Source organism: Phyllostomus discolor, chromosome 4, assembly GCF_004126475.2.
Source record: "Phyllostomus discolor isolate MPI-MPIP mPhyDis1 chromosome 4, mPhyDis1.pri.v3, whole genome shotgun sequence".
Lineage (NCBI taxonomy): Eukaryota > Metazoa > Chordata > Mammalia > Chiroptera > Phyllostomidae > Phyllostomus > Phyllostomus discolor.
Window position 1 is genome coordinate 136,636,086 of NC_040906.2, and position 25,607 is coordinate 136,661,692.

At 38.8% G+C, this 25,607-nt stretch overlaps 2 protein-coding genes across 4 annotated transcripts in view; one reads left to right on the forward strand and one right to left on the reverse strand.

The window, feature by feature from the left end:
• Positions 1 to 24,639, forward strand: part of SMAP1 (small ArfGAP 1) — a 165,034-nt gene extending 140,395 nt beyond the window's left edge. For all 3 annotated transcript variants that reach the window (XM_028508985.2, XM_028508986.2, XM_028508987.2), the window contains 4 exons: positions 14,796 to 14,923; positions 19,931 to 20,102; positions 20,993 to 21,300; positions 23,303 to 24,639. In XM_028508985.2, coding sequence (XP_028364786.1) covers positions 14,796 to 14,923; positions 19,931 to 20,102; positions 20,993 to 21,300; positions 23,303 to 23,437 — 743 coding nt within the window. In that variant the 3' untranslated portion in view covers positions 23,438 to 24,639. The remainder of the gene's footprint in view (positions 1 to 14,795; positions 14,924 to 19,930; positions 20,103 to 20,992; positions 21,301 to 23,302) is intronic.
• A 42-nt stretch (positions 24,640 to 24,681) lies between these two features.
• The window catches only part of B3GAT2 (beta-1,3-glucuronyltransferase 2), a 68,063-nt gene continuing 67,137 nt past the window's right edge, over positions 24,682 to 25,607 (reverse strand). The window contains 2 exon segments of the mRNA XM_028508988.2: positions 24,682 to 24,811; positions 24,900 to 25,048. Of these exon segments, the coding sequence (XP_028364789.1) occupies positions 24,725 to 24,811; positions 24,900 to 25,048 (236 nt within the window). The 3' untranslated portion in view covers positions 24,682 to 24,724.

The following is a 25,607-nucleotide window of genomic DNA, read 5'->3' on the forward strand; positions in this document are numbered from 1 at the left end:
TGAATGGGTGGGCCAAAGAAGGTTTCAGAGAGGATCACATCCTCTCAGTGCTCTTGAAGGCATCCCACAAAGGATCAAGTATGATTCTGGTAATGAAAAGCTAGCTCAGAGCATATTCACTGCTTAAATAAAATAGTCTGTTCTTATGCTTACTCACTTTAATCTAGGGTAATTTCTGCTTAATATATCTGAACGTGCTATGTATTATTTTAAATATGGAACTGTATGCAGGCATTCCTCTTTTTATTGTGTTTCTCAGATACCGCTTTTTTGCTGTTGTTAAACAAATTGAAGGTTTGTGGCAGCCTTGCATCGAGCAAGTCTATTGGCACCATTTTTCTAACAGCATTTACTCACTTTGTGTCTCTCACATTTTGGTCATTCTGGCAATATTTTAAATTTTTCATTATTGTATTTGTTATGGTGATCTGTGACCAATGGTCTTTGATGTTACTGTAATTGTTTTGGGCCTCCACAAACCATGCCCATATAAGGTGGCAAACTCAATCCATAAATGTGGATTCTGACTGCTCCACCGGCCAGCCAACCCCCATCTCTTACTTTCTTCTGGGGCCTCCCAATTCCCTGAGACACAACAATATTGAAATTAGACCAATTAATAACCCTACATTGGCCTCTAAGTTTTCAAACAAAAGGAAGAGTCATACGACTCTCACTTTAAACTAAAAGCTAGAAATAATTAAGCTTAGTGGGGAACGTATGTGAAAAGCCAAGACAGGCCAAAAGCTAGGCATCTTACACCAGTTAGCCAAGTTGTGAATGCGAAGGAAAAGTCCCTGAAGGAAAATTACAGTGCTGCTCCGGGGAACACATGAGTGACAAGAAAGAGAAACTGCTTTATTGCTGATACGGAAAAAGTTCTAGTGGTCTGGATAGGAGATCAAACCAGCCACAACAGTCCCCTAAGCTAGAGCCTAATCCAGAGCAAGGCCCTAACTCTCTTCAATTCTGTGAAAACTGTGAGAGGTGAGAAAGCTACAGAGAAGAGTTTGAAGGTAGGAGAGGTTGGTTTGTGAGATTTAAGAAAAGGCCATCTTCATAAGTGCAAAGTAAAACAGCAAGTGCTGATGGAGGAGCCGCAGCAAGTCATCCAGAAGATCTAGCTAAGATACAGTGAATAAGGATGGTTACACTGAACATGTTTTCATTGTAGATGAAACAGCCTTACATTGGAAGAAGATGCCATCTAAGACTTTCATAGCTAGAGAGAAGTCGGTGAGTGCTTGACTTGAAAGCTTCAAAGGACAGGCTGACTGTCTTGGTATAGGCTAATGAGCCTGGTGACTTGAAATTGAAGCCAGTGCTCACTTACCATTCTGAAAATTCTAGGGCCATTAAGAATGATGCCAACTCTACTCTGCCTGTGCTCTATAAATGGAACACAAAGCCTGGATGACAGCACATCTGTTTACAACATGGTTAACTGAAATTTTTTTGGTGTCTCTTCTTTTTTTTAATATATTTTATTGATTATACTATTACAGTTGTCCCATTTTTTTCCTCCCCTTTATTCCCCTCAGCCTGCACCCTGCCCCAACTGGCATCACCCCCCGCCCCCCACCCATTAGTTCATGTCCATGGGCCATACTTGTAAGTTATTTGGCTTCTCCATTTCCTGTACCATTCTTAACCTCCCCCTGTTTATTCTGTACCTACCATTTATGCTTCTTAATCCCTGTACCTTTTCCCCCATTCTCTCTCCTCCCCTTCCTTGCTGATAACCCTCCATGTGATCTCCATTTCTGTGATTCTGTTCCTGTTCTAGGTGTTTGCTTAGTTTGTTTTTGTTTTTTAGGTTCAGTTTTTGATAGTTGTGAATTTTTGTCATTTTACTGTTTGTACTTTTGATCTTCGTTTACTTAGATAAGTCCCTTTAACATTTCATATAATAAGGGCTTGGTGATGATGAACTCCTTTAACTTGACCTTATCTGTGAAGCACTTTATCTGCTTTCATTCTAAATGATTGCTTTGCTGGATAGAGTAATCTTGGTTGTAGGTCCTTACCTTTCATGACTTTGAATATTTCTTTCCAGCCCTTTCTTGCCTGTAAGTTTTCTTTTGAGAAACCAGTGGATAGTCTTATGGGAACTCCTTTGTAGGTAACTCTCTCCTTTCCTCTTGGTGCTTTTAAGATTCCCTCCTTATCTTTCATCTTGGATAACTTAATTATGATGTGTCTTGTGGTGTGTTTCCTTGGGTCTAACTTCTTTGGTACTCTCTTGAACTTCCTGGACTTCCTGGAAGTCTTATTTCCTTTGCCAGATTGGGGAAGTTCTCCTTCATTATGGTTTCAAGTAAATTTAAAATTGCTTGCTCTTCCTCTTTTCTTTCTGACACCTCTGTGATTCAGATGTTGGAATGTTTACAGTTGTCCAGGAGGTTCCTAAGCCTCTCCTCATCTTTTTGAATTCTTGTTTCTTCATTCTCTTCTGTTTGAATGTTTATTTCTTTTTTCTGCTCTAGGTTGTTGATTTGAGTCCCAGTTTCCTTCCCTTTGCTGTTGGTTTCCTGTACATTTTCCCTTATTTCACTTTTTGTAGCCTTCATTTCTTCCTCTATTTGGTCTGTTACATAGTAATAAGGGGCGGAGCCTTAGGATTCATCAGGGCAGGGCAACTCACAGCTCTGTGTTGTGGTGCGGTATGTGTAGAGTGGATGTTGTGTTAGTAGGCATTAACACATCAATCTCACTGTATATCTCCATCATAGGTTTTGGTTGACCAGAGGCATTGTTATTGGGCACTAATATTTTGAAAGAAATCTTCTTTTTCCTAAGCTGTAGGTCTCAACAGTGGGCTTAAAATACTCAGTTAACCTAACATGGGCCCTGATGTCAGTTTAACTAAATATTTTAAGCCTACTGTTTTAAGCTCAATATTTTAGGCCTGCTGTGCACTGGTGCCAAGTGAGGCCTCTCACTGGGTGTGGCAGGGCAGGAGCAACTTTAGAGGGGTACTATCCTGGGTGGGTCCTCAGGGAAACACATGGGTTGGGGGCAGGGGTGAACAGCGTTAACAAGATTAGTGGAGAATGTCAGATATGACACCTCCCAGCATCGGGGCAGCTAGGTTAAGGGAAGGGGGAAAATGGCACCCACCAATACTCTGGCTCAAGAGAAAGTTCCAACAGATCCCTGCCCCTCCAGCACACACTCTAAAATTAGTCAGTGTGTCACCTTCACATATGACTTAGGTGCTTTTCAAACTGCTGCTTCTGTGCCAGGACCCAGAAAGAGCACAGCTTTTGGGTTTCCCGCAGCCCTTTGGCTCTCCCAGACATATAAGCCTTACTGAGTTTCAAAACCAGATGTTATGGGGGCTCCAGTATCTGGTCCAGGTGCTCCAGGCTAGGGCTCAGACCCTTTGCTCTTCAGGGATGACCTCTGCAGTAGTAACACCCCTCCATACTTACAAGTCACTGTGTGGGGAGTGGGGAGTAGGGTACGTCCTAACTACACTTAGTCTCTACCCCTCCTACCCGTTTTGGTGTGGCTTTTACCCTATATCTGTGGTTGTAGCAAATCTGTTCTGCTAGTCTTCAGGTTCTCAGAGATGGTTGTTCTCTATGTGGTTATAGTTTTGGTGCCATTGAAGGAGGTGAGCTCAGGATCTTCCTACTCCACTATCTTGAGCTCGAGGCCAGGAGCCTTATCCTTTCATGCCATTTTAGCTTGCCCTTAAAAGTTGTTCTTTGTGGTTCGTGCTCTGCCCCTGCCCTGATGGCAATTTTGAAAGAAGTTCTGTGGGTAAAATTCTTTCAAACAGCATCACATGCTACAGAGAAGTCATTTTTAAAAGGAAGAGTCAATTGATGCAACAAACTTCATTGTTGTCTTGGTTTAAGAAATTTTCACAGCCCACGCTGACCAGTCAGCAGCCATCAACATTGAGGTTATACCCTCCACCAGCAAAAAGATTGACTTGATGAAAGCTTCAGGAGAAAGCTCAGGTTAGCAATTTTTAGCAGTAAAGTATTTTTAAATTAACATATATAAATCATTTCTTAGACATGATGCTATTGCACACTTAATAGACTGTGGTATACTAACAACTTTTACATGCATTAGGAAACCAAAAAATTAATGTGACTTGGTTTATGGCAATATTCGCTTTATTGTGGTGGCCTGGAACTGAACCAGCAATATCTTTGAGGTAAGCCTGTAAAGGAGCAGAAAAGAGTTCCCCTGTTTTTTTCTCAGTGGACAAGTTCAAGGAATATACAATTTGGGGAAAGTTTTAAAGTTTTCATTCATACTTGTATTTCAGGAAATAAAACTTAACCACCTTGGCCAAATTAAGATGGGTTGGCAATGATAATTATATATAGGTATCAATAGCCTACTTAATTATCTAGTAATGTATACTCCAGTTTCATATAATGGAAGAGATAACTCCATTACCCTTTTTTGTGTAAATTTTTTTCTTTCAAAAATATTTTTCTAGATAGAAACTAAAGGATAAAATACCAGTAGAAATCACCCTACTTGCCTTAAAACAGAAAATTCCTACAGGGAAATTTGTATTTCTCAAAGTCCATATGCTGTAAAATAAAATGAGTTTGGAAGCACACTAAAAGAATGCCTGAGTTACCAGCAGTGACCCTGGAAAACCACCAGTGTTTTGGGAGTTGGGCATTGACCAGACCAGGAGGGTGTTTGTGTACTTGTGTGCACACCCTTCTTTCTAGACAGAAGGGTAAAGAGGAATATTCTAGCACTGGTGCCCAAAGTAATTTTATAGTTTGTTTTTCAGATATGGTTTAAAACCTGATAAAAACTATATTGCTTCTGTTCAGAAGAGTGTGTTCAGCGAGCTGTTGTAAACTGTTGCCACTCTTTCAAAAAGGAGGTCTTAGGAATTGGTTTTATTTTTGATAATCACACCTGTGGAGAAGAGCTAATGCAGATAGGTGAGTATATTGCTAAAGAACTGGCTAAATAGGCATATACTTACTAGCACCAGAAACATGTGGGGTGTGGGCAGGATCTCGATGATACCCCAGAAGTACTCTGGGAAAGAGTACTTCTTCGTAGTGCTGAAACAGCACAGGACCTCTGATGGACAATGCATCAAACAACATATTTAGGTACTTAAAGGAATAAAAAATGACCTGTGAGTGAGGCTACTTCTGATTGTCTAAAAGTGGCTTAAACATAAGGCATTTAGTAGATGAGAAATCTAGAGGCCAGGTGGCTCACGGCTGCGTAGTGTTGGAACTTCAAGGTCTGGAGCCATGCTTCTCTTTCCTTCTTCCCATTCTGCTGCCCTCAGTACAGCCCTGGCTTTGATCTTTAGAGTTGTCCCCTCGTGGTCTACAAATGGCTGGTGTAGCTCTCAGCACTTTGTCATTACAGGACTGCATCCAGAGGGTGGTGTTTTCTTTATAAGTTTCTTTTCTTGGGAAAGAGAACTTTTCCCAGAAAATTTCCCAGACCAGTTCTCAGGATACTCCTGACCTGAATTGGATTATGTGACCTCATTCTAGCGGTAATGAAGTTAGGAAAATAATATTTAACCTCTAGAGTGGGAGGTAGGCTTTGCCATCAAGAAGTACTACATGGGGTTTTGGCAGTTGGAAAGGGTGAGTTGCAAATTATTATCTTGTAGTACTTACTGTGTGCCAGGCACTGTTTTGAGTGTTTATAGATATTTTATTCACCAGATCTTTGTAGCAGCCTTGTGGTTGGTGAACTATCATTATTTCCATTTTACAGATAAAGAAACTGAGACACAACAAGGCTAAGTCGCCCAAAGCTACACAGCTAGTAGATTACCGAGTCAAGTCCATGTTCTTAGCTGTTACACTGTATTGAGCTGTGATGAAAATAAAACTCTAAGCCTACCAGATGACATTGTGCCATTCAAAACAGACATTGGGCCTGTTTGTCAAATTGATAGCTGGCAGCTTTGTGTCATAAGAGGAGCACTGGATTTAGAGACAGTACCTGTATTTTGTCTTGGGCCCTAGAATCTTATCTGGGAAATGGAAGTAAGAATCTCTCTGTGATCGATGGCCAGAATACATGAGTAAATAAACATGAAACACCTAACATGGTGATTTGCATGCCATACGGGGCTGTGACTGTAACCTGAACATCAGTCAGGTCAGAGGAGATCAGGAAGAGGTAAGTTGGCATGGAAACCAGGGTCATAAAACATGGTCTTAGCCTGTGGAGGACTTGTAGCTGCCTGAAAAACTGAGGATACTGGGCAGCTTCAAAGAAATCTAGTCTGTCACCATTTGTTAGACATTTACAAAGAAATTTTTATTATACAATTTATTTCATATTTATGTATTTCTTGTCTTTTGAGGCTATAAAGCTGTATAGAACTATTTGATAGATTTATATTAATTTAAATTCACATATTTAAAACAATGAGTTCTATGAAGTTTACTTCTTAAACCACGTCTCAGTAGTCTCCAGACAGCAGTTGTACGTCGATGTGTATGTCTCCTGGAAGATGGACAGTGCTGCAGGGCCCCTCTGCACAGCACTGGGGCGCCCACGCACACCGGTGTCCCCATGTCAGCTGGCCGGGTTACACGGGGAGGTTCAGAGAGGGAGTCCTGAACAGAACAGAGGTTAGGTCGTCTTTGAAGACCAGTTCAGTCATTTAGCCAGCCCAAATACTAATTTAGCATTAAGAAAGATTAATTTAAAAACAACAACAACAGATAGTTCCCCTTAACTCTCAGGCACCTATATTTTTGTAAGCATTTGAAGACAAGTCTGTAGCTTGAAAATTTTAATATGCTTCAGATGGACGGTTGTGGCTTGAATTTACAAGGTAATGCATATGGATGTTTATTTCATTTATAAAGCAAGTTATGTTTTGATATGAAGGAATTCCAGGTAATATTTTATTAGGGTAAAAAGCTTTAAATGGTTTCAGGAGTAAAAAATAAAAAGGGTTCTTTGAATAACATGAAAATTTATAAAGCTTTAAGAGGACAGATTTTTGCCATTAAGAAGAGTATCACTGCATTTCATAGCAGCAGCCTTTTTTGATCATTGCTCTTCCCACTTTAAATTCATTCTTTCTTAGGATGATGCATCAGTAGTTACCGATGAAGAATTAGACTTGGCAGTTTTCATTGTAGCAAGGGTATGCCGAAAGCTGAATGTTCATGCTCAGTCAAAAATGGTAATGAAAAGCATAACACCCATTTACTTATCATATTCTTATCTGCCTTAAACTAGATTAGCAATACAGAAAATCTCACGCTGCTCTTTGACATTTTTTTATTGTTTGTACAAATAGACTATGACCAGCTAATGCCTCTGACATTCAAGTAAAGGATGAATTCAATTAATATTTATTGAGCCCCAGCAGAGTTCACGGAACTCTAGTAAATACCAGAAAATGCAGCTCAGTGTGCATGTGCAAGTAGGGGAAGAGGTTTCAATCTGGAAACTAGAAGACAGAGAATTATTGCTGAGAGAAGAGACGGGATTACATAAGAGAATTGGCTATGAGAATTCAGTTTGAAATCTGGAATAATACTAAAATTCCCAGTTTAAATTGTATTTTCTTTAATTCAAAGGTTAATTTTCTTGCTGCTGGTAAGTCAGAGGGAGGAGCAAATGAGGTTTTTATAGTATTGTGCAAACTTATTTCAAGTAAAATCTAATGTGTTATGGAGGTCACCTTTAGAGTGAATAACAGTTGGAGAAGATAAGCAACTTCCCAGGTAAATACAGCTCTTGGTGCCTTACCTTTGTAAAGCATGTTATGGCTTAAAACCCACCTGCCTCTGACTGAGCAGACTGCTTCAGACTACTGGTCAGGTGCTGTGACAGCACACATGGAACAGCTCTGCCGGAGAGGAAGATGTTCTCTGGCCCACAGGGCAGCTGGTAGAGGGGACTGACCCATGTCCCGTGTGACAGCTGTGACAGCAGTGATGCACCAAGCTGAGTCACAGAGTTACTCTAGAGGACACATTTCTGATTTAGATAGATAATTCCACCTCATTGTCATTGGTGAAGTGGGGATACCAGGGAAGAGTCCAGTTGGGAAGGAAGCAGTTGTAATGTGGGAGTGGAGCTGTTCTGTGGAATCTGTGGCTATACAGACAGGAGGAGGAGCCAGCCAGATTATCAATAGCGGTGGCCACAGAGGGGCTCCCAAGACACTGTGGCCCTAGACTCAAAGGGAGGAGATTTTCAAGATGGAAGGATCAGCAAGTGCTAAATGAGGTGGTTAGCAAGGACCAGAGAGGGATTTTGTAACCAGATCACTGGTACTTTTCAGAAATAGTGTCATTATTTCACTTTTTCTCCCAGCTGAAGTAGGATCACCTGACTTGTTTCCACCATGGCGCTGCTGTCACCAGTAAAACCTCTCATAATCTGTATTTGGAAAGCGTTTCAATTTTTCAGTCATTTATTGAGCATTTTGCTTTGCTCCAGCATTAAATTAAGCTGCACTCTTCCTGGTGAGAAGATAGGAGGGAGTGGAAGGTGGCTGTGGGTATAAATATGGTTGATGTAGTACAGAGGCCAGTAGCACACTGAGGCATGCCTATCCATCTGAATGTGTTCAGATGTCATTAAAAACTAAAAATGAAAATGTAAAAGCACTTGGGAAGGCTTCCACTTTGCATGCAGCCTCTGGCGGTTAGCAGGGAGTCAGCAGGTCTGACTGATCAGATAGATGTGGGCGACGTGGCTGACACTGGCAGTGGTGCGGGGCTTGGGGCTTATGGGCTCAGGAGTCATTTGTTGCCTGAAAGGGAGCTCAGCTAGATAACTACTGTGGCTGCAGTGGGTAGTGAAGTCAACCCTGCTTTCATAGGGAAGTTGGGTAACTACCTATTTTAACCCCACTTGTGCTTTGGGGCACCAGGAAAAGTTTCTCAAACTGGTTATAGCAATTAAGTTTTCCAGGTGCAACACCAGACTTCTGTTGAAATTTTAGGCTTATTGTATAAACATTCTCTCACTGAGGTAATGTGGTGATTCACTTGTGAGATGCTTTATATCTGATCAGAGTACCTGGCAATAGAAAAAATAAAAATATTAGTGTCAAAAGTGTGTTACTAAAATGCAAAGTGTTATTATGTTATTTTCCTTTAGTTTATAAATTACCGTTCAAAGGCACTTGGAAGGGAATAAGAAGAAGACAGTAAATGTTGTTATAAATACTTTGTTTACTTTCACTCATTTGGATTTTGGTATCAGATGAGTTATGGGATAGTCATAGGTAAGAGAATCAGTAGTCTCACTTATCATATTAAGGATTTCTTGATGGTAGAGACTAGTCTTCATGACTTTGTCCTGTTTGAAATGTTACCTCCTTTTAAAGCATCTGTCAACATCATGATGTGAAATAGGCCAGTAAACGCATGCTGGGCATGCTGTGAGTTCATGTGAGATACTGCACTGCTTTCAACAACTTTTCTTTAATTCAAAACATTTTAATCTTTTCTTGTAAATTTCTGATATGTGTGCAGTTTAAAAGTCACCTACTAACACAGTTTTCAGATAAAATAACTAGTATGAAACCTTAAGGTAACACAGAAAATGGTTACCCACAAGCAAATAACTAACTGTAGGCTTGATGCCTTGTCTTTAAGACTGAAATTCCTTCTTCATTTTACTGCATTGTCCTGATTTCTTCTGTTTGCTCATTGCCTTTTTAAGGGGTCCTTTGTGCTTCATTATCGTTCTTTATGATGTCTTCCTAGCTGAATTTCTTCAATTTGCCTTAGGCTTTTCTTGTATTCTGGATCTCCCATTATTTTTATTGTCCACTGGCTACTGTTTCTGCATACTGATTAAAACAGATTGCTGTCTCCTCCTTCCACCAGTGTGTAGCTGAGCACAGAGCACAATACCCGTCCTGAGGTGCAGGTCTGGTGAATTCTCACTGTTTGAGCAGGTGTCCCTTCTCTCATAGCAGCCTCGTGTGGGTTGGTCTGAGGTCCCCAACCCTGGAGGAGGTTTCTGTGTGTCTAGGTGTACATGCATGTGTATTTTGTGCACACAAAACATAACCCATGCAGGTTTAAGTATTTTTCTTAAATTGCACTACTTAAGCCATTTAATTTGAATAAACTTCATTTTTTTCTAAATTTTTAAATATATCTGAGAAACTGTTTTCACCATCTTGATATTCTGTTGTCTTTGTGGCCTCTGAGCTTTTATTCATTTAATTAGCAAGTTAGTGGACTCCGTATCAAAAGGATGAATTGAATTCCCAGTGATTTGCAAATACTCTGTTAACTGATAATATGCCAACAGCTGGTTCCCTCAGCCCAGTCAGCTCAGTGATGACCATGCCAACCTGTTCCCTCCCTATAAAGTGAGAAGGTACAGGGCTTGGCAGGAGGAGAGTGGAGTGGGGAGACATGAGAAACTATGAGTGTGGAGCTGAATGGTTTTTGAACTGTTTCTGTTGCTGCTTCTCTAACTTAGTACAAATAATTATAAACTATTTAAAAGTTGCTTTTCATTTTCAGAATTTTCAGTGATTTCTTTTTGATTAAGTTCTGTTGTAAACACATGACTTTTGATGAAATGTGGTTTAAGGGAACGAGCACTCACTGGTCTAGAGGTCAGAAGACTGTTCTAGTGCATGTTTTTCGGTACTGAACTGGGGAAGTGACACTGAGCAGGTGTTTTAATCTCTCTGTGCCCTGGTTTCTGTAACTGTAGATAATGGAAAGAGATGCCCTTTCCATATTTCATGGAGACAAAATGATAACCTGCAAACATTCTATGGAAACATCCAGGAAACATGTTTATGATGATGATGATGATGATAACTAGTCTTTAACTGTTCCTTTTAATTTTTTTAATTCCTCACCCAAGGGTATTTTATTGATTTGAGAGAGAGAGGAAGGGAGGGAGAGGGTGGTGAGAGAGACAGAAGCATTGATATGAGAGAGAAGCATCAATTGGTTACCCCCTGTATGTGCCCCAACCAAGACTGAACCTGACCTAGGTATGTGCCCTACTGGGAGTTGAATCCATGACCTTTCAGTGTATGGGACGATGCTCCAAACAACTGAGCCACCCCCCTAGGGTTTAACTGTCCTTTTTACATACCAGAACTCAAAAGCACAACCATCAAAAGGAATTGAAACAATCTTTTTTAAAGAATGTATGTAGCAAGCCAAATGTAGTGTGAGTCAAGTTAGCAGACATTGAAATCTGTTAGGAAAGCCCATTGGAAACTTGTCTTTACTGATTTGGCAAGGCTGAGTTTTCATTTAGGTTAAATGTTTGTTTTTCAACAGTTCTGTGACTGCATAGCTTTTGTGGTAACAAAATTGATGAGAGTGCAATCTGTCATATTGGGGGGTCGTGGATCGAAGAGAGCTGGGTAAGGCATGTTGTAGGTGTGAGAGTGGAGGAGTCACCTGTGTCCATCACGAGGCTTGTACAGAAGGAAATGTTGGTCAGGCCTGGAAGAAAGTTCTTGTATTTTTGGAGCTAAGAGAAAATTTTCCCCAGTCAAAAATAGTGACAGCCTTGTCACAGCAATCACTTTTGCTCATTCTGAAGGATTCCAAAGTTGCTTGTACTTACATTATGAGTTAACTTTCATGGCAGCTCCGCTAATTGAGGTAGGTGGTTGCAAGACAGTCCAAGTGTGTTGTTTGTGCGGAATGCCTTTTTGAGACTTAAAAGACCAGTTAAAAAAATTTTTAAATGGAATGTGAAAATGGAGCTATTTACAGTGCAGTGGTAGATACAGAAGTCATGTTACCTTGAGGGAAGGAAGTGAGCTGTGTAAGTTTTATATTAAGAACTGTGGGTATTTACCATTCTGTTTCTGTAATGATGAAAGTCTGTAGCCCACCTAAATGCCCTCAGAAGTGAATGATTGAATAAATCACTTATTGAATAGGTCCATACAATATCACAGAATGCAATCCATCCCGACCCCCATAGACAATTCCACTTAAAGAAAACCATGTTTATATTGTTGTACATACATTGTTTTAAGTATGTTTATAAGCATATGTGTGAAGCCTAGAAAATGTATGGTAAGGGCCTTTTTTTTTGTGGCGAGATACACATAAATTGAAGATTTTAACCAGTTTTAAGAGTACAGTTCAGTAACATTAACTACATTCACAATTGTTGTACAACCATCACCATCATTCAGGGTAGGGAAGTCTTACTCATTTTTGCCTGGTTTGCATCTTTTACAAGAATGTGTTGCTTTCAGAGTAAAAACTGAGTACCTAAGACTTTGCTGCAGTTCTGTGACATTAGACAAATTTAACTTTTTGTTCCACCTGTAAATGAAGATAGTACCTCTCTCATAGCATTCTTACAAAGATTAAACAAATGCATATGTGTTTATGTGTGTATTTGTATTTTTTCGAGCCTCGTATAAAACAAACACTATACTATATGTTGGCTGCTATTTTTACGAGTTACGTGTGTGATCCTAAAGGGTGTGAAGGGTAAAATATGACTTTAAAAGCCAAATTAAGTGCTCCATGTTTTTACAGATTAGATAATTTACTACTAGATAGGGTTTAGATTTGAAAGTATAAATAAATTAATATTTTTAGTGGAGTATGATGTACTACTTAGAACACTTACAGTCTTTAAAAGATGCAGAGTATAAAAGTAATAAAAACAGATCATGTGCTGTGTTGGAGCAACCTTGGTTCTTACACTGTGCATCTATGACCAGCCACTGTTTTGGCTAGATGGACATGATAGTAAAAATGAATTGATACTATTTTCTTAATTCACCAAGGGAAAAAAGTAATAGTATTTTCTTATGTTTAAGGATTTTTCCATAAATTTGTCCTAATTGTTAGTATTTGTTATTACTTGAAAAAGCAAAGTAATTTAACTGTAAAACCAGAAATAATGACTTGGTAGCTTTGTCTTTTTTTTTTTTCTACTTTGGTTCTTCTTGGTTGTACTTTGTTTGGGGGAGGGCATGTGCTTCTGTTTGTGAGTAGAAATTGCAGATTCATAATATAGGCATGTTTCCGTTACTGAATTAAACATGTCTCTGATGTGGGTGTTTCCCTGTCGCTTCCTCTAGAGTTTATGGGTCAGAACACCACTGGCTTACATGTCCCTGGGTTGTGTTTATTTTCCTGAGCTGTTGTGATACCACAAAGATGGTCCTTTAGTTGTGTTTTTAATCTGAAAGATCTTGTCCTTTTAAAATATTTTATTTCTGGTTTATATTTACATGATGTACTATATACTTCATGTAGGTGGAATGTGGAATGGACTGAAAAACATAAAATAGATCTTCAAAGAGGCCTAACTTAAAATGAATGTTTCCATTTGAAAAGAATTAACAATGAAAAAATACTTTCATATATGTAATTTGAATGCTATTGTGTCATAACTTGTATCTTGGCTTAAAATTCTATATGTTGTAAATTAGTAATAATCTGTGCATTGCTTTACTGCTTCAACCTTCATTTGTCCATAGTGCATGGGTAATACATATGATTCTGATAATGTCATATCACTGAAAATGACTGGAAAATATTTGCAGTTGATCTCTCCCAAACCTTTTGTGGGTCTCACACACTCTTTTATAGGCTAAGTAGTAAAAAATACTTTGTGACATTTTATTCATTGAAATTAATAATTTGTGATTCCCTGAAGCTTCAAATAGGATAAATGATACCGATTTCTATATTTCTACTTCAAAAAAGAGAAGAAACCCATGAGTTTCTCTGGGTTGTAGAAGAAATACCCAGGACGTGATAGCCCTTCCATTATTTTTGTCAAGTATTTACATACCTGTTCTTTGCAAGACATCTCACTCAGTATTGAAGAACTTTCAAAAGATGACTGATTTGTCTTTTGACAAGTGTATGATATATCAAAGGCAGATCAAATAAGATTGCAAAGTGTTAAAACAGAAGCTCAATTGGGATGTATGTAAATCCCAGAGATTAGAGTTGTAATCCTCTGAACTGTTGGCTATGACCACAAAAAACTGACCCGTGGGAGATGTTCCATGTCCTGGAATACAGTGCTTGCACACACCACCTCACTCCACTCCAACTTCGACCCTTACACTTTCCACACTAATGTAAAAAGGAGATATTTAAGAAGATTTTTTGAATGATAGGGTGAGCAGGAAGCTGATAACAGGGTGTTGACACCCCACCAGAGTTCCTTTCCCAGTACAGTTCAGTGGCTTGGTACTGCCACCATGGAAGTGGCTGTCCTTGAATAAAGAAAGGGTTTGTTTCAGAGTTTATGGATACTTATGTAGAATCAGTAGTGTTTTATTTCCCTTCCTCCCTCCCTTCTCCCTCTCCTTCTCTCCCCCCCCTCCATCCAACCAGTTTGTTTTCCCTTATTGTAACTTTAAAAGTCAACATTTCAAATCATCAACATTTATTTCCAAATTAGTTATTGACGACATGGAGTGATATCCAAAACACACTCACATATATTTCTGAAGAGGCATTGTAAGAATGTGGTATCAGATCCCAGTGTAGCCAGCCAGTCAACTCAAAAGTAGTGTCTCATGAGGTTTGGGGTATTAAATGAATTAACATATGCAAAGTAGTCAGAACAGTGCTGGGCAGATAAGGTACACACACACACACACACACACAGTCTATTTGGATGTACAGAGTGAGTATAAAATATGGGTAAAAATTATTTCTGGACAAATAAACAAAACTGGAAATGGTTTCTTTGAGGAAGAGTGTCAACATTTTGAACTGTTCTTTTTTTTAGCCATATATTTTTAAAAATAATTCCATGTTTCAGGTATTAAGAGATTCTATTTTAAGACAAGAATTTGTTCTTCTCAGATGGTCCTGCCGAAGCACCAGTGGCCAATGGGAACACCACCACAGTGCCAGCTCTGAATGATGATCTGGACATCTTTGGACCAATGATTTCGAATCCCTTACCTGCAACTGTCATGTCCCCAGCTCAGGTATGTGGTAAGAATATGGTTTCACATACTCACTGCTTACTTCCTTTCTGAAGATTCTGAAACTTCAATTTTGAAAGAATTGTTTCTGAGGAGTCGCTGATTTGAAAGCCTCCTGTTCTTTAGAACATGTGTTGACAAACTAAGCCTGATGCTTGTTGGCAAATAAAGTTTTATTGGAACATAACCACTCCTATCATGTACATATCATCTGTGGCTGCTTTCACACTAAAAACACAAGTTGAATAGTTAGAACAGACACCATATGACCCACAAAGCCTAAATACTCACTGCCTAAGGTTTGCTAACTTTTGCTTTAGGAAACAGCAGTGTTTACAGTGAACAAGTGGGAAAAATCAGACTATTTCAGCCTTTCCTGGGACAACAGGGTCACTTACCTCAGAGTTTATAAACTGTGAGTGTGTAACTATAGACTGGAGGCTGATAGTTCTCTCCTTCTGCTGTACTGAGCCATCCCCAAGTAGTGTTTACGTCTGGTTGCAGGGAAACTAGGAATAAGAAATTCTGGACAGTTCAGCATTCATATTCTTTATTACGAAGATAAATTGTTTTAAATTAGCCTTAAAACCTTTTTTATTTTAGTGATTTTTAAAAGCTATTTAGAGTATAATATTAATGATCAGTATTTTTAGGTAAAGAAATTTTGAATTGCCTTCTGATTATTACATGCAATTTCTTTATTTGCCTGTATTCCTTTTTTTTAATTACAAATTGTTTAATACTTTAAATACTACTTCAGCTTTATTGAGATGTGACTGGCAAAATTATATACTTTAAATGTAAAATGTAATGATTTGATACATATATACATTGTATGTTTTTACTTTTTGGGGGGATGTGAGAACAGAAGTTCTACTCCCAGCAAATTTCAGTTATACAATAAGTATATGGTATTTTGTCATGTATAATACATACTTTTTTGCCCAAATTTTTTAGGGAAAAATAAGGATGTGCATTATACATAGGTAGTACTAATTCCATATGTAAATATTGTGAATTTGTTACTGGTGCATAAAGTTTCTTGTGCCCTGTATGTATTATATTTTGTGATTATTTGTTACATAAAAATGTACCATAATATGTTAAAAAATAAATGCTAAAATTTCTTTACAATACAAAAACAAGTATCTAAATATAAGTAAATACATAATTGAATTGAAAAATTAAAATGAAAGATTTTTTTTCCTGAAAGTTTGGACCAAAAACATGGGTGCGCCATTGTACATGGGAGCACATAGACACGGGAGCACATTAGACATGGCAAAATATGGTAGTCAACTGTAGTCACCATGTTATGTTGCGCTTTAGATCCTCAGACCTTACCTCAGCTGAAAGTGTGTGCCCTGTGTTTTTTATTTGTGCCCTGAAAGGTTTTCCAAGCCCTTGTATTTCCTCCAGCCCTACACATATTAGTGATACCATGCAGCCATACGGTATTTGTCTTTCTTCAAGGTGAAATATTAACTTGCAGGAATATGGATTACTCTTAAGCAGAAAATTTTAAGGTTCTATTTTAAATTTATACTTTACAAATAACCAGTTTGTTTCAGTGAAGCATAATTTCTGAGGTAAAATACTTCCTTTTCTCTAGAAAAACTGAACCAAATTGGAATTGTTTAGATGGAAGGTTTTAATATGAAAGAAGTTATGTCTTACTGAAAAGACTACTTACATATATTTTTGTTATACATGTTTATTGTTATGGCAGTCATTGTATAATTACTACCAGAATTGAGCACATGGATTTCTTAGGAATATTAGTTTAAATGCATTGTTATCAAAATCATGTTCAGCATTAATGTTTATTTTCAGAAAAGAACTTTATTTTATGGCTGAGCCCCCTCCCCCACCCCCCACCACATAGAAAGAGGGACTAAGTGTTGCTATTGATGTTTCAGTTGACATTAATTACCTTGTGAATTAGTGCAGGTTTGGGTATGCGTGTGATAAAAAATTGTCTAATGCTAATGTGGCTTTAGAAAAAAGTAAGATATTTGACAGTCTGAGTTTGAAAAGCAACTTCTTTTGGTCTAGCATTCTAGTGAGGTTGCTTTATCTGCTAGACTTCTTTAGATTCCACTGGGGCATGAGAGTTGCTTTGCAACTGCTTGAAGAATTAGACCCACATCTGAGGCTTCCGTGTACCTCAGGTATTCTGTTCAGTATCAAAGCAGCAAGGGGGACCCTGCAGACTTTAACTGCTAAGTATAAGTAGAGCCACGATGAGAGTGTGTGTGGATAGCTTCTGCTGTCGTGAGGGGTTGGTCTGGCCTCCATGCTTTGGGCACTCTGCATCACTAACTGGTAGCACATCAGGGCTAATACTTTTAATCACACGTAATTCTTTTTTTCAGACATTGATTTTGAACCAAAATTGTGCCTGTTTTATTGAGCCCTATAAAATATTTGGGGAACAGTAAAGATCCAAATCCAGACATATTTTCAAAATAATGTCTTTGAAATGGGGGTAGGTGGGTTAAAGTATACCTTTTATACATAAACTGGTAATACATAATTTACTATTTTTGGTGGGGTTTTATCACATGGAATTGATTGGACACCAGTAGGAATTACAGTTGACCCCTGAACAATGCGGGGCTAGGGGCACCAACTCTGAGCAGTCAGAAGTCTGCATATATCTTTTGACTCCCCAAAACATTTAGTATCTTACTGTTGACTGGAAGCCTTACTGATAACAGTCAACACATATTTTGTATGTATGTATTATATACTGTATTCTTACAATAGAATAAACTAGAGGAAAAAAAGTAAGAAAATTGTAAGAAAAATACAGTAGCAGTACTGTATTTACTGAAAAAAAAAAATCTGTGTATAAGTTTACCAGAACAGTTTAAACCTGTTGTACAAGGGTCAGCTGCCCTCTGGATCCTGTATTCTTTCACTCCTGATTTTATTTTCTGAGCATAGCACAAACTCTAGTAAAACATTTTCCCTCTCATGTGAATATGACATAGATTGCCTTACTTGTCTGGCTGCGTAGTCTCCCCTAAGGGGACTGGAGGTGCTTCCCAGAGTGTACATGTGTACTGGGGGTTGAAGGGAATTGTTCCAGTCCCCGAAGGTGACATACAGAAGCCACCCCTGTCCTTTCCTATCTGTATATATACACCAACAGTGTGTGGACCTACACAAGTACTATGACCTGTCCTTGGTTCAGCCCCGGGAATTCCAGTCAGTCAGAGAGCCTTTGCTCAGGGGTCCTGCAGCCTCTCAAAGTGAAAAATAACAGGCAAAAATTTTATTCTGAAGTTGTAGTGCTGGTAAAGGGGGCACCAGAAATAATAAATGGTCATTTGAGTGCTCATTAGCCATGCAGTTTGGTTTGGCCATTTTAAGACTATGTCCACGTTGAGGTAGATGCTCTACATTACCTTTGTCGAAAGAAATAACCCTTGTTTAAAGCATGTGAGTATTGGTTAGGCTGCTCTAGTGGGAGACTGAAGTAATGTAACTCCTTCACAGGGAATAGAACTCAGAATGTTTGAGCAGGTTCTTGGATTGAACAGAAACTACACATGATGAGAAGATGACTTGGTGAGGTGGCTGCTTTGTTATCTAACAATACTAAAAGTAAATACTGTGTGCTTATCCCCGCCATTGTGCAAAGCACATCTTGTGGTCATCAAACAACTCTTTAAGGCGGGTGATGTTGTTATCCCATTTTACAGTAGACGGGCAGTGGGCATTAAATGAATGAATGATGGTGCAGTAATTGCAGTAAATGTGGGCTCTAATCTGGCAGGCAGCCCCAGAGCCCACGCTCTTAGCTTCTGGGGTCTTTGCTTCTTCGTTGGTAGTTCAGGTGCATTTGTTATATTTGGTGTTCCATTGTGTCCAACTTTACACATTTCATATCTTTTGCAAAGTTAAGTGGATTTTTCTATCTAAAACTTCTTAATTAGTCATAATAGATTCAAAATATTACTCTGCCTAAGTTAGTTTGTAAGTATAATGCTTGAATGGTGATTTATTATAAGGCTCTTTTTGGCAAAGATGTTAAATGTTTGGATTTTTAAAAAATTCAAGGTAAATCATATACATGATTTTTAACTTCTATTTGCTACTCACCTTATTCTATACCTTGAGAAGACATACTCAGTTTTTACTAGTCTTCATAGAATTCTTTGAAACTCTTCATATCTAAAACAATTCCATATAAACAAATGTGAATGTGATTGAAAATTAATGACTACAGAGACTGTTAAACTTAGGTTATCAGTTGTGATTGGATGACACCATGTGCAAGGTTGAGGACATTAAGTGAAATTTTAGTTTTGTAGTAAATATCCACATGTTTATTTGGGTTTAGGTTTGTTTGCCCCTGTCCGTAAGTGGAATACGAGATCTGGCTTGACAGGACAGGTGGTTAAAGTACTTCTTGTTTTCTGGAAAACAAGTACTTCACTGGTTCTGCTGTACTTCATTTCTGGAAAGATGAGAAGCATTCTAAGGTGTGGTTAAAACTGATCTAGATTAGTTTTATAAGACTATCACAGTGCAGCTTTTGAAAAGCTTCTTTTAAAAAGAAGACAGAACCAGCCTTTGCAGCACCCTCTTACAGTCTTCTGTAGTAGTATAGATGTCCTTTATTCCAAGGGACACCAGCTCCTTGAAGCACTAGTTGCTGAGGAATGGTAGTGCTCACACAGCAGCCACCTACCCCTACCTGCTGCTGAACCTATTGTGGTCAGGACATGCTACAGAAATCAGCATCAGTCTAGCAGGTAAACACAACTTACTATGAAGCAGTTTTGGTCTACCTCTTCTTCATTAATACATTCAAAATAAGAAACATTGTACCTTTATCCTAGGTGTTTTCGTGTGGGCTATGAGTGAACTTTAATGTCTCTATTTTACCTTCTACAACTTGTGAATTTCTAATTTCATAACTATACTTGGATTTGAAGCAATGAATGGCCCATGTTTTAGTATGGAGAATTCAGCAACATGTTTTGGTGTTTTTCTCAGGGGACGTCCTCTGTACCAGCAGCTGCCACTGTGTCTACAGTACCATCTGGGGATCTGGATCTCTTCACTGACCAAACAACAAAGTCAGAAGAGGTGGCAAAGAAACAACTTTCCAAAGACTCCATTTTATCTCTGTATGGTGCGGGGACCATTCAGCAGCAGAGCACTCCTGGTAATGCGCTCTGACTCTGCTTTCAGGGAACGCAGTGACATTGCTAGAAGTATATCCTTTGTGGTTATAATAGTATCACTTATATTTCTTTCCCATTTTTGTGTGTAATGGGTGCTTTGTTGCAATTTACAGAACTACAGAACTAAATGAATTATTAGAATTAAAAAGCAGGTATAGGATTCACAAAACTTTATTCATTTAGAATTAACAAGCTGTTCACATATCACTTAAAATATTGTTTCACAAGCTTCTAGGAGGACATGGATTATCTTTGAAGAATTATGTCAGTTTGATTTGCATGAAGTCTATAACTGTGTACAGTATGGTATCTTCTCTGCAAGTAAATAATAAGCAGTCTGAATTATCACCTGAATTCCAAAAAAGGCTTGAAATTTTAAAAATAATTATAATGAAATACTAGCATGGTAAAATTTGTTGTTTACGTAGTTGAAATCTATCAGACTCTCTCTTGAAATAATGAACTTCATTTCATATCTGAACTGAAATTTGACATCCTGTTTGCCTGAAAGCCAGACACAGAGAACTCTCCCTGGAGTGTCTGGGGGTGGAGACCAGTGGTGCAAGTCAGCAGAAATGGCGCAGCCTCTCATGCGATGCAGTTGGTCTTCATTCACAGTGGATATTTTATTGTAACATATACTATTACCAGATTTATTTATTCTGATTAAAAGTGCTCAGGTTCATAATGGATTTATGTGCGTTCTGGAACTAATTAACTCTGAGATAGTAGGGTGTGAGTTGGTCTGAACAATAGGAGCAGCCAAACCCAAATTAAAATTTTGCTGTGCGATCATAGAGGTGAATGCAGCTGTGTACAATAGCTCTGTTCTCATGATTCATTTTCTTTTTTCATGGTTCTTATGATGCAGGTGTATTTATGGGACCCACAAATATACCATTTACCTCACAAGCACCAACTGCATTTCAAGGTTTTCCGTCAATGGGCGTACCTGTGCCTGCAGCCCCTGGTCTCATAGGAAATGTGATGGGACAGAGTGCAAGCATGATGGTGGGCATGCCCATATCCAATGGGTTTGTGGGAAGTGCACAAACTGGTGTGGTGCCACTGCCGCAGAATGTGATTGCCCCCCAAGGTGGAATGGTGGGACAGATGGGTGCGCCCCAGAGTAAGTTCGGCCTGCCACAAGCCCAGCCACCCCAGTGGAGCCTGTCACAGGTAAGGGCCCTCTGCTCTCCAATTCACCCAAAGTCAGAGAAACAAGGTTACATTCTGAATGGTTTTGTTCGCATTTAAATCTAACAGTGTACACAGCAGAAAGAATTGAGTAGGGATAATGAAGTTATGTCAGACGAATCACCTGTCATCATCCCCTGTGTTCAAGAGTATTCTGTAAAGAAGTGTTGAGCATTTTGTCATTTCACATTATAATGTTAACGGTGCATATCCCTAATCTAGTTGTGACAGCTAGAAATTATCTTGGGCATTTTAAGAGACTGTCTGCCACCTTTGAAATTAGCAGCAAGTGTTAATCCAGCTCCAGGGTTGCGTGTTTCTCTAGTCTGCTTAGACCACGCAACTTGTCTTCACTAATTTGGGGGGCAGGAGGTTGGGGCAGCTTTCACAAAGTACCCCAGTCTCATAGTCTTTCTTATAGCACTGCTTTGTGAGGGGTCTAGGCAGGTCACCAGGTTATGTGGCTAAGGTTCATGGATTTATAAAAAAATCTTTTTGTTCAAAAACCTTTGTAAAGTTCTATTTCCTTTTACTTATCCTATAATTAGGTTTATACTTTCAGAAAGTACCCAATAGTTCAAGGATTCCTGTAAGATATGAACCAATCTGCATTATCCTGTTTCTACCTCAGTTAGTTTAGAGCTACAAGAGGACACATTAGTACAACCTTCTTGAAGCCCACTTCTATTTTAGGTGCTGTCTTCTAACTTTTCTCTGGCCCCTAGAAAGGTCTTCAGACTTAGGTTCATGGTCCTGCTCCTCTTCCCTTTACACTTGCTATTTGCTGTTTCTGCAGCATTTTCATGACCTTGGCTCCTGCTCAGCTGTTCTACCTCGAGAGCATTCAAGGAATCATCTGTAGTGATTTCTAATCAATATTATATATCCCATGAATGCTCCAAGTTATTTTTACTATCACTATTTAAAGTAATATCTTGTATTACATTGGTCTGTACTCTCTAGGAATCTCAAAGATTATAAGGACCAAATGGCAGTAAAAGCTTTCTGTAGCCAAAATGCTGAACCACAGCCAGCTGAGGTTAAGGTGCTGGATCAACCTGTAAGGAGTTACCTGTGGGTTCTATTGGCCAGTGAGAGGGTGGTTAAAACATCCTTTCGTAGGTATCAGAAGTGATCTGTCCCTGTAGACACATGTCTCACTAGTGATGTGATTAACACTAGTATCTGAAAAATTGCAACTTTAAACTTTATTAAGAACACAATTGAACCCTGTGCATAGGTTTTGAATCTACTCTGCACTTTGTAATCAGTCCTCTTGCCTTTCTGTAACCTGTTATCAATCTTAGAGGTAAGAGAACCACAGGGAAAGGGTTGAGATGCTTATATACATACAATATACATACATGACTTCAGTCTGAAAGAAAAATGTATGAAGTCTTATACCTTATTATTATAGAATGAAAACTTCAGATGTTTATGGTTAGCCAAGCGAAAGAAAAATGTATCCTTTCTGACCTTTAATATATAGAAAGTATATAGAGCCATTTAAGATTTTGATGAAAGCAGAATAGCTGTGATACACAATTTATAATTTTGGAGTATTTTACTTTCTAAAATTTCCAGTCTTCAGTAGTTAAAGCACTAGTACAGTTGAAATTTAGAATAGTGGACTCAACCATACACCCAGATACAATTGTGAAGATTGCTTTGGCACTTTTCAGTTGTGGTTAATCCTTGGGGGACAAGGAATTGAGTATAGAAAATGAACAAATATGCTGGAGTGTACTTTATGGACAGTGCTAAAAGTTGGAAGGAAATAAAGAACAGGAAGGGAATAGTAACTGTTTTTCTGCAAAGAAATAATTGTGTTGTCTGCTTCTACTAAAATAGACATTTGAGTAGTTATCCTAACTGTGGCTAAAAAAACCCCAAAAAGTGAAGTAAGCTTGGGGAAAACTCTAATTGAACAATTAAAAAAAAATGAAGTAAGCTTCTTAAACTAAACCCTTTATATGTTTCCCAGATGAATCAGCAGATGGCTGGCATGAGCGTCGGCAGTGCGAACGTTGCGGCGGGTTTCGGCCAGCCCCCCAGCACCACAGCGGGGTGGTCTGGGAGCTCGTCGGGTCAGACTCTCAGCACACAGCTGTGGAAATGAAGACTGCAACGTGCGTTTCATCTAGAACTACCACCTGACATTCCTTGCTGAATGCATCCAGTACCCCTGTTTGTTCCTGTATATACATATTTTTCTTTTTTCCCATTGGTTCACATTAAGAATCATCTGATTGACTGTGTTGGTTTGTACTGCTGAAATTTGATGTGGTGAAAAGCAGGTTGAGAAACTTTTATGTCCAGGGCAGCTTTGCTCATATTTCCCATAACTTCATAAACCATATTATTTGAGAAGCTGCTCAGTCAACTTGCAAAATCAGTTTTACTCTTAATAAAATTATAGCTCTAATGTTTGCATATAAGGGAAATAGTTATCATGTTAGTAATACATCTAACAGTATAAACCCCACCCCCAAATTAGCCAGTAATCTCATAGGAAGGTACTGTATGATCAGATGTTTAATCATATAAATAGAATGTAAATGTATCACTGAGCACTGTTTTCTAGTGTATCAAAATTCTTTTATTCCATCATTCACTTCACTGTGCTGTTGTTATGATGTGCTTAACAGGGAACGTGGTTAGTGAAAGGAAGATAAACCTGGATGTTACTGTAAAACTTAGTTTAATGAATATTTAAAGAATTCAAATTTTGTCTGCCTCTCTTGTAATTTGGATCTCATATTGTACATAGTGCTAGCATGAAGACCTTTCTCTGTACTCTATGCGAACAGGGTAACTAAACAAAGCCACTTTAAATCCTTGAAGGTATATCCAGGTTTATGACAGTAATTGTGTTTACATTTTATGGTGCCTAGTATTGACAAATGTTCTATCCCTATATTAAATAGATGAATCCACAAACCTTTTATTTGTGGGTTTTATTTCCTACAATGTGTGCTGCCACCAACCTTACATAAATTACTTAAATGTTGTGGAGTCAGGAAGTGGGGACAAAATTTAATTGACAAAATACTTGTCATCTGTTTCTAAAACCTGTTCAGTTCTAATAAGGCCAAATGGGGAAAAAAGAAAAGTATGTAAGATACTCAGAATGGTACCTGCAGTGTCATTAGCTGTGCTGTGCAAAGATCTTCCAGTTTAGTTATAGAGGAAACATGTAACACAAACGGAGACAAACACATTTTATACCATCCGATTAGCTTATGTTAACTGACGAGCTCTGTTTAACCAGATGTCCATCAGGTGTCAATAAAGGCTGTTGTACTGAAGTGAAATGAATAATACCTGAATGCTCTGTAGCCTAACCTTCAAAACGTCCTCTTCCACATCCCCTGGCCACACAGACTGCATCCATTGCTGCCTCCATTTACACCTCAATCTTCACTGTGTCCAGGTGGTACTTGGGCTCGTTGGCCAGATTAACCTTCTCTGTCCGAGTGTGCCACACAAGAACCTAAAGGGCGGGGAGGGAAACCTTTTGGGTAGCCAGACTCTTAATGCTGACACTGGGTAAGATCAAGCAGCACATGTGAAATCAATACCTTGGTGCAGTTACTTGCTTTCGGTTCCAGTTCTTCAACTGTTGTTATCTGTTTTAGAAAGTCAGATTCTTGCATCCCTGGCTGGGATCCACGGCGCTTAAATACAGCTTTTGGATTGGACAAGATGACTTGAAGGCTGACAGCAAATCCTTTGTGAAAAGTTAAAAAAAAAAAAGACTTTGAAATATTGGTGTACTTATCTTTTTTCTATATAATTTTGGTCACATCAAAAACAGTTGTACAGCCCTAACTGGTGTGGCTCAGTTGGTTGGCCATTGTCCCACAAGTGAAAAAAAGGTCACTGGTTCAGTCCCCTGTCAGGGCACATGCTTGGGTTGCAGGCCAGGTGCCCAGCTCGGGGCATGCAGGAGGCAACCAGTTGGTGTTTCTCTTGAGCATCGGTGTCTTTCTTTCTCTCCCTCTCTTTCTCCTTCCCTTCCCTCTCTCCAAAAATAAATTAATAAAATCTTTTTTAAAAGATCAGTTTTCTCTGCCAGGTCTCTTGGTGCACCAAGTTGAGTAGGAACATTATCTGTATGGCAGTCTCACAGGGAAAACCAGTCATTACAATAGAGTGCGTTCAGTGCCATGATGGAGTTATGTGGGTGGGCATCTACTGTAACATATTTAAGTCTGCTATGTTTCACAGAAGTCATTAAACCCTGTATTTGACATTCTGGAAACAACTAAGATGTAAATGTAGCTGAA